Genomic DNA, 9,408 nt, shown 5'->3' with positions numbered 1-9,408 from the left:
CGTCAATTTGATTCTTCATCTGCAATCTGGAGTTTAGGAAGCAAGTAGTGGATTTTCTTACTTCTGCCTGAGATATCTTTCGATGGATTGAATTCCAAGTACAACGATGCGGCGAGACGATGGAAGACGGAGAAACTGGTTGTGGTTCGGTGTTCAACCACTACACATTTTATCATCCACAACGAAGTCAAAATGTCATGGGAGATGAGCACAGAACAAACCAGTTTAGGCAATCATAAAAAACCCAAAAACAAAATTTAAAAAAAAAAAAAATTAATAATAATAAAAACAACAAAGTAGAATTTGTTGCGAATTCAGGATTGTAAATATAGATCGAGACACAAGTCGTTTTTTTTTTATGAGCCATGCACTCTTATCTAGTTTCAGCTAGCTATACTGGAGCTGCAATCAATATAAATTACAAAAGGAATGGTTCTTTAATTAATTAAAAATGAAACTTCAACAGCCCTGGAGACGAACGCAAGCCTCATTTTTGTTTAATGCTTCATAAAAAAAAAAAAATCCATCACATTCACATTCAGCACAAATATACATCCTTTACATTCAGACATTTACATAAAATGTTACATCACTGTACATAGTTTTGAAAAAAATAAAATAAAATAATAAAAAAGCATCGTCTCTGACTTATGGCAGCAAGATTTACTTTGCATTGTTAAATCACACAGGAGAGATGCCACTGTTCTTGTTGTTTTTCTGCCACATGATATAGATACAACGAGCAAGAAGAACCCACGAATGAGGAAATGAAAACCTGCACATGGCATTAGTGTGCAACGTGTGGTCAGTTACCAATGGAATCTGAGAAGCCTAACAGGGAAAATAAAATAACAATTGAGGAAGAAGAGGATGACAGAAGAATAAGGAAAGGACAGCTGTGAGAGGGGGATTGGGGGGGAACAATTAGGAATCCATCTCTTGCAGATACTGTTCCAATTGCCAAGGTTTGGATCGCCAGGAAAGGGAAGTGGGCGGTGGCTGGTCGATGACGTTCCGTTTTGCAACCAAGCGGGTTATAGTCAAGTTTTACACAATGAAGAGGAATGTAATACGTGTACGAACGGAACAGTTATTGGACATTCGCTTCTTGCACATGTAGTGTGGAAAGCAATGAAGAAACCTGGGACGAAGACCCAGGGTACGGAGCAGCAACATATTTGCTGTAATTTAGAACAGTCTTTGTTCTATGGCCATAAGTCCTTTAAGGCAGCCTGTAAACCATACTGCGTGTAACATTTGGTTTACTTTGGTAAAGTGTTAAACATACATAGCAAAAACCATTCGTCTCAAAAAGTATACTGTACAGGTAATGTGCCCAGGCAGTGATGGAGAATGTTGTCTATGCTGCTGCTGCTGCTGCTGAACTCCTAAGGCACTTGGACGCATGATCGCAACGACCTAAACCGGACAACTTTAAACCCCATGCGGAAACGCTATCGGACGAAGCTCGGCACGTACCGACTTCACAACCATCCTGAATGAGGGTTCTACATCAGTGTAAAGGTTCCCAGATATGCAAGGAAAAAATAAATCGAGGGTGCATGCCATCATGCCAGGGTTGAGGAGGTGCTAAGAAAAAGCTGGCCACATTTCCAAAGATGTCTGCAGCACATTTGACACATGCGCATTAAAAGTCGCATCTGTCAGTGTCAAAACCGAGCAGCTCAAAGTTATTTTGGTGTCGCCTATGCGTGACTTGGTGAGCTCATAACGTCACATTTAAACGATCATGTGGAATTTGAAGTCCCGATGAGAACGATGGGCCTTTTGCATGGAATATTCTGAGAGGGGCTGGTAGGAGCAGAGCAGAGCCGTTACACGGTGGTTGGAGACAGTTGCGGAATCTAACACTGCAAGAACAAACCCAGGCCAGGACTTGTAGATGGTGTGGCCAAATTGTCACGGTCCACAAGAAAAAAAAAAAATTTGAAGGACCGAGATGTCAAAGTTTGGTGCACGTGAAAATGAGTTCATCTTAGGCAACGACACCCTCACAACCCGAGGTCCATGTCAAATGAGAATCAGCTCACTGCTGTGCAAACCACAGAGAACAAGTTGCAGAACGGCCTTCCAGAAATGTTCTCCATTCAAGGTACTCAACACCCATTTCCTTGTAATTTCCATGTCGGCAGAAGTGACGAGCACGGCAAAACCATCCCTGTGGTCCACATAGGCTGCGGTCCTCCACAAGAGGTAGCCATTCAGTACAGAGTAGGTCAGATGTGCCTCTTCATGTGCAGGGCAAGGTGATCCGATCTTGAGAAGGACCTGGACACCAAGAATAAAGCAACAACAACAATAACAGCGATAAGTCAACAAATGTGACAATTTATGAGCAACATGATAAGCCATGTTGCTAAATGGTTTTTATCGATATTTAACATGATTCTGTGCACTTAAGAGGAAAACCACCGCATACAAATAAAAGTTTGGACACACGTGTTGAGGTGATAGAACATAGCTCAAGATAAAATTGGTGCAAGGGACACCCACAGCTCTTGAACAGTTTTGGCTAACCAACCAAACACCAAGAAACAGCTGTGCAAATCCCACTACGCCAAGAAACAACACCCTTCACTTCCGGAAGTGCTGGCGGAAAATTGTGCGTTACTAATAGGCGAACAGAGTTTGCAATCTGAAAGGACACATGGATCCGGCCTAACGGCCATTCATGCTGATGGAACACGCAAATTCCACACAACCTGTTGTACAAACATTGGCTTGTCTTAACGTCTGCTATTGTATTGAAACCAAATAACTAAAATTGCCACAACTTTATTGTGGCAAAACAAAGATAACAATAAAATGAAGCTTTAACAGTTGCCTACGCACCAACCCCAATCTCTCATCCCTCAAAATGCGACGTTTTCAGTTTCTGAGCATCAACACGAAACCCACTGGAATGGCACGGATTTACAGCTTCGAGTAGTTGTACCAAAATAACAAACCAATCCCATCTGGTCAAGGGCTGGTGCAATAACCTCCTAGCAGCAGGTGGTGTGTGTCTGCAAGGACACTTCACAACCTAAACCTCAATACACCCAAATTATCCTGGCCAAAGCAGAGGGAGGAAAGGTGTAGCATAAACACGAAGGCCTACATTTGCTCCCGTACCTGTCGCAATTTGCACACTTGAATGGCTTCGCTCCGGTGTGCTTGCGATAGTGTCGTGTGAGCTCATCGCTGCGGGCGAACCGCCACTCACAGCCTTCCCACGAGCACTTGTACGGTTTCTCACCTGCGGCAGGGGGGGATGGAGAGAAGGAGTGGGTTAATGTCTGCTCCAATGACAGCAAGCCTGTACAATTCGACCTGTGTGCAGGTGTGTGATGCAGTCACAATTCAAAGCTTCGGTTGCATCCCCAATAGCAGGCCTTGCATGATTGCATGATGGCCGACAGAATTAGGAAAAAAAAGTTTACCAGCACGGTTTTTTTTCCAAGTGAGGAATGCATGCCGGCTTGTTATTCGAACCGGTTAACACCGTACGTTTCAAATGTCCTTCCCATAGGCATCTTGATACTTTCAAACTTCAATGGTGAAGAGTCAACATGGTTTCCAGCTATTTATTTAAATGCAAATGAAGTAAACCTGTTGCAAAACCTAATAATGCAAGACCTTCAAATGGAGCAAAAGGAGCAATCCGAACCACATCAAAGTTGCCAGCAAACAGACCATTTTCGCATAATGAACTCATTGCTCCGTTTAAAAATATGTCTGCCCTCCCACACAAACCCAAACAAACTTCTGTACAAAAAGGCGTCACATCCAGCATTAGCCCTCACGTCACAAACCCACGCAAGGAAAGCCAGAGAGCGGACAATTTCTCCAGCCACAGTTCAAAAGTCAAGACAAAGCAAAACGGGTCATCGACCTACTGTATGGTAATTACGGGATCAGCAGTTTGCAACGCCGTTTCACTTATTACATTACTCCAAGTAATGTTGCATGCATCAACTTCTCTGGAGCTTTATGGAACCAGATTGCATTAGCCTTTTTAAACCAGGCAGCACTTCCTGGTTCATTTAATTTCCGTTCAACTGCTGTTTATTATGCCATCATAGATTGAGAAACTTTGATCGGAATAGAAAATCCTGAACAGATATATGCGTCGGATTACCAAAAAGGCAATTAGAAAATGACCGACAGCAGGCAAGCTGCGACTGTGAAGGTACAACGCCATACATCTCGATTCAAACTCACACAGCATGCCGGTGGCCATACTTGTTAAAGCATTTGAGGTTACAAGTGCAAAAAGATATTTCCTGACATTGCAAGCTCCTGCAGGCTAAAAAATAAAATGTATTTATGCCATTCTCTGCTGCCATTGCTGGTGCAGCATTTAGTCCTGACAGGATAGTGCAGAATAGTGCACTTACCTTCGAGCTACCTAGGCTGGGATCGATTCCAGACCCGATTATAAGCGGTCTGATTTGTGCTTGCGGCAGGGCATTGCATCACAAATTGTGCCGTCCCTCGGATGGACGTTGAGCTGGGTTTATGGGCCCGCCTGCTTCTTGACGTTAGATCCCACGGTGTCTTTAATGAAGAGTAGGCGAGTTGTAGCTGGCACCTTGAACAAATTACAAATCTCTAACCTACAGGGGAGACCATCAGCAGCACAGCCACGCTCGCTAACTATTTTTTTTTTGGGGGGGGGGATAAAACATCGAGGCTCGTGAAAGAGCTAAAATGATGGTACTAGCAACTATGTGCTGCAAACCAAGAGAGGGGGAGGAAGAATATGAAGAAGCACAGCATGCAACATGGAGGTGCCATTGTCCTCACTGATCAACAATAAAATCACTTGCCATTTTAAAATTTTATACTAGGAATGAATAAAGACCATTGTGAGTTGCGTACTCGTACCCGTGTGCGTGCGCTGATGTGCCTTTAGGTGTGAACTCTTGGTGTAGACTTTGCGGCATCCATTGAATGGACAACGATGGATGCGCTTCTTGCCATCCGGTGAGCCATCAGGTCCATTCTGTACAAGGTTTCCATAAACACGGCCTAATTGCTTGAGAACGGGCCGTCCCAAAGTCTCCTCCACCTCGGGCCCGGCCTCCGTCGCGGGCTCTGGAGATGAAGGCGGTGTCAAGCTGGACGCCTCACTCAACTGCTCAACGCTACTCACCGGGACAAGTGGGGCCAAAACTGGGTTTGGTGTGATGGCCACACTGCTCATTGTGATGGCTGCTGTGGCCAGCGGAGCAATAGCTCCTGGCAGAACTGGCGGTGCAGGTGGAATAGCAGCCATCGCCTCGACACCGACTCCCAAGGGTCCACTCCCCCAAGGAACACCATCCCAAGTTGCTGCGAGAGCCTCCAAAGGGGCCACACACTTACTCAGGTCACATGTAACCATCCCCTGGGTTGACAGGTCTGTGGCAACGATTCCAGTGGTCGAGGGCTGTACTAGTCCCTCAGAGTCGGCGTAAGCTGCCAAAAACCTCTGCCAGGGCCCAGTGTCCTCCTCTTTGATACTTGTTGCATCCTTGTTGCTGGGCTCAGTCTGCAGGTATCGTTCCATTTCAAGGCAGATCTGTTGTGAAACAGGAGGATGGGTTTCATAAAGTTTCACACCACCTTGGATCATTATCTGCATTTTACTCAACAGAGCAGTTGCTACTATGGCAACCTGAATATCACTTTTGTAAAAAATCCACACAATTTCACACCAATTTGCTATTTTTAATGAAAAGGTCACCACCAACAGCAAAAAAACAACAAAAAAAACAACTAAACTTTGAAAGCAAAACAGGCAATGTTTATCCCATGTTGATTTACAGGCGACTCAAGCATAACCTTGGCACCATTTCAGCCATCATTCCGTCGGCGCAATTTCATTGCCTCAGTCCGATCGACACACATACATGCAGCTGCTCGAGGTCACAGGCCCTCGGAAAGCCGAAAGGCCGGCGATGCAAGAGAAATGCAGAGGCAGCACTGCCGAGTGCAATGTCACTCTCGAAGCATTTCATTTATCTAAGTGCTTTCGCTATGGCGGTCGAGATATGCTGAGAGGCCCATGGTAGCCATTTTCTGAAGAGTATTGTGCTACTGATGATGCATCCCATAGCATTTACCATCGTTTCAATTGTGGCACCACAATTGTTCCCATGGAAACATTATAATTTATGTATGTTTGGCTTCCATCCATCGTAAAATGCCAATACTACCATTTATAAAAGTGACAGCAGAGATAGCTCACCTAGCAATGCAAGAACCTATCAGACGTCTGTCTGCTTCTGGGTAGCATTGCTTAGTCATCCGATCTGATGACACAGCCCTTTGGTGCAGTGCCATGCCAGAGGGGGCTGCATCAGAATGCGAGCTTTTTGGAGGAAATTGTTGTCCCATCTAAAAACATGGCCCATAGCCCATTCCATGCAGCATCTATGCAAAATAATTGTCCGACCTATACTCTGGTCAACCAAAATCCATGAGCTCATTCCAAACCTTGGTTAGACTCAAACCATTACACGATACTCAAGAGGTGAAGTGCAACTGTTTCAGGATAAACAGTCACGTAGCGATGCCGAAGTGTGTGCAAGCAGGTGAGACAGCCGGCTTCAAGAGGAAAATTACCAGGATACAAGTCGACCTGCGATACCGGTATCACAAAGATTGCGATTGAAACCAACCAATCCCGTGACTTCGGCAGGCAGGCAACGAATATATATTATTTACGTAAAGGGTCTTGACCCACACTTCCCTCATTAAGGGACACCAGGCCCAAGTCAGACAGAGTCACTGACAATATTGACAAACCATAGAACAATCCAAATCGAATCGAATTATTGTGATCCAATAAATCGTTCGTAGCAATTATCAAATCAATGCCAAAGATAGCGACAGCAGAGAAGTGGAATGTGTGCTTGTTCTTCCCAAACAAGGTGATGTAATGGAAGAGGAGGTGGAGAGACAGGGAGGCAGGGGGGTTTGAGTCCACTGGAGTATGGTTCAGTAACATTGTTGGGACACCGAGATCAATATCTGATCAAGTGACGCATTTTCTATAATCACGAGATTGGCTATTTACGCAATAAAACACGAGCTAAAGCAACCCCTGAAACAACTACGGGAAGAAGAAGAATCAAAGTGTGCAACGACCTCGAAAATGAGGCACATGAGCACATCACATCTGTTCATGACCTAAAACGGGTGAGAATCTGGTCCCCAAAACCATGGTTCTACATTAGCCAAATAAGGAGATGGCGGGATGGCTCACAATGAGTGGGAGTGAAATTTGCCCGGGAATGCACAACTGCGCGCAGTAAGTGCCTTCTCACAAGAGACCATCATAGAAAACCTTCAAAAACGATTCTCAACCTTCCTCCTCGACTTTTGTGTGCACCTGCCAAGGTATGTACTCTGTGTACACACCAAGTGCAAAGCTGCTGGTACTTTTTGTTTGAATTTTTTTATATTTCATTATTCCCCCCTACACCAAAACTTTTGGGGGTAAACTAGCTCCCCCCTCCCCATCCAGACCAATTCGCTTGCACACTGGACCGGGGGTGGGGGGGGGGGGGGCAATAAACCAGACCCAACACAGCGAATTCCAGGGCAGGATAGCCTTGCATTCCGTGGGTCTTGCTCTTGCCCCGTGTGCCGAGTTTATCTGGGATCGCTGTGGGCGGAGCGTCTGTAAAGTGGGCGGGAACTCCATCCGACACGCCCCACCCAAGCTTCAAAACATTCAAACGCCAACAGGCATTCCATGTCGGGAAGGTCAGAGCTTTAAGGAAGCGCATTATGAATGCTCGTCTTTCGAATTCGAAAATAAACTGACATTTCCCTTTCTTCGCACAAAGCCAGAAAGAAGCAGAACGAGATGGAATGGTAGAACCCTCACACAGTAAGCGACCCAAATGTGGTTACGGTACATCTCGGGGATACGATCCAACCACCTGTTGTGGCCACGGCAACCACAGTCTATACTGTGATCACTGCAAGGAACACGAGAGGATAAAAAGATGGCCAGCATTGCCGTGGCCACTGCTCGTGGCCCGTTTTCAGTCCATCCAGCACTGTTTGCTCGAGGAAGGCTCCAGAAATCAACCACATCCCCAACCACAACCTCCTATCCCACAAAATTCCAAGATCCATTGCATGATCAGAAAACCATGAGTCCGCGACCTGAGCGCTCATTTTAACGTGACAGCCAGATGAGCCAATCAGGACCCGTGGACATGAAGCACAAAGTTGCAGAGCAAGGTTTGCAGACTCACGGCTCATCTATTTATTACGTCCACAGTCAGTCCCTCGCACAGGTAACGTAAGCGAATGCAAACTCGATGGGAATATTTACCTCGTCCCCCTGTGCCTCGCACTCCGACCGAAAAGCAGGACGCGCACCGCAGGTCGAACGTCCTCACGCACACGCTCACCTGTTGCCACGTCTCCTCCAGGGAAGGCATCGCCGAGAAATAACCCGTCTCAGCGACCGTCTGCAACTCCTGGAAGATGCTGAAACCGGGCAACACGTCCATGTTCGCGAGAACACGCGACTCCAGGAGGCACCTCCTCCCCTCCTCGTGCAGCCGAACTTGCACCGAACGAGCCCGCGCAGCAGCCCAAGAGGTTTTACCTTCCCTTCGGCGCCGATTGCACACCTCAAAGCGCGCGCACACGTCTCGTCTCACTGCACACCCCGTCCCCCCTCCCCCGCCCCCTTAGCTCCGACAAATATACCCAGCGTGCCCAGCGCACATGATTCTGAGCTCAACGCGTTCGCAATGTCATCTTTATAACCCCACCCCAACTTACCGTTGCTGAGCGCCCATTGGCTGAAGGTTGAAAGCCGTGCTTTCATCCGGGCCATTGCGGAGGAGAGCCGTGAAGCATTTCAAGCTCATTGGTCATTGGAAGGAAGCAATGACACGCCCATGACCATATCCGACGGCAGCGCAAAGAGGCGCCGCGTTCCGATTGGTGGAAAAGCAGAGCACCGCGACGCATTTTGCGCTTCAGAGGTTGTTGCAGTCTCCGCCCACTTTCTCGCGCTCCGCCCAATGCTTTTTGCTCCGCCCAATCCCATTCTCCCGTAAGAGCGCGTCATCGCCAGCATAAAAGGCGCGACTCAGCAGCTATTTTTAGCGCGGTATAAAAGCAAAACAAGTTCTCTGCAACCTCGAGAGAGAGAGCGAAGAGAGCGAAGCGCCCTGTAGATCGCTTCGCTCATTTAGGGTTCACGCTCCTAATTGTAGGTCCACTTGATCACTTTAATCAACTTAGACCATCATGCCCTTAATGGTCCACACGCATCGTAATAAAGGTGTCGTTCGCTGCCAAAAAAAAATCACCATTACCGCGACACGATGCACAGAGGTGAGCAAATGCTACCTGCAGATGCGGGCATCCCGTGCGGCTCACCCGACT

The 9,408-nt window shown here is 46.8% G+C and overlaps 1 protein-coding gene across 2 annotated transcripts; it reads right to left on the bottom strand.

Moving 5' to 3' along the window:
- Nucleotides 1–473: 473 nt before the first annotated feature.
- Nucleotides 474–8,747, bottom strand: LOC137429960 (Krueppel-like factor 6). Of its 2 annotated transcripts, none has more exons than XM_068120361.2 (4): nt 8,418–8,747; nt 4,891–5,566; nt 3,136–3,259; nt 474–2,289 (listed from the first exon to the last, which is right to left on the bottom strand). In XM_068120361.2, exons 1-4 carry the CDS (start codon nt 8,517–8,519, stop codon nt 2,238–2,240), a joined length of 954 nt encoding a protein of 317 aa, XP_067976462.2. In that variant the 5' UTR covers nt 8,520–8,747; the 3' UTR covers nt 474–2,237. The 2 variants fall into 2 exon arrangements, with proteins under 2 accessions (XP_067976462.2, XP_067976463.2); XM_068120362.2 differs by having other exon boundaries at nt 8,339–8,690.
- Between the last annotated feature and the right edge of the window lie 661 nt (nt 8,748–9,408).

This window comes from Myxine glutinosa, chromosome 6 (genome assembly GCF_964187855.1).
Source record: "Myxine glutinosa chromosome 6, kmMyxGlut1.1, whole genome shotgun sequence".
Classification (NCBI taxonomy): Eukaryota; Metazoa; Chordata; class Myxini; order Myxiniformes; family Myxinidae; genus Myxine; species Myxine glutinosa.
This window is presented reverse-complemented; position numbering and strand designations above follow the sequence as displayed.

Bases quoted from the DNA above. Each gene is read 5' to 3' on its own strand.
- LOC137429960 (XM_068120361.2), bottom strand. From the start codon at position 8,519: ATGGACGTGTTGCCCGGTTTCAGCATCTTCCAGGAGTTGCAGACGGTC. The intron at 3,260-4,890 runs GTACGAGTACGC...CCCCTGCCGCAG, and splicing joins ACATCAGCGCACGCACACGG to GTGAGAAACCGTACAAGTGC. The intron at 2,290-3,135 runs GTACGGGAGCAA...CTTGGTGTCCAG, and splicing joins AAGTGTGCAAATTGCGACAG to GTCCTTCTCAAGATCGGATC.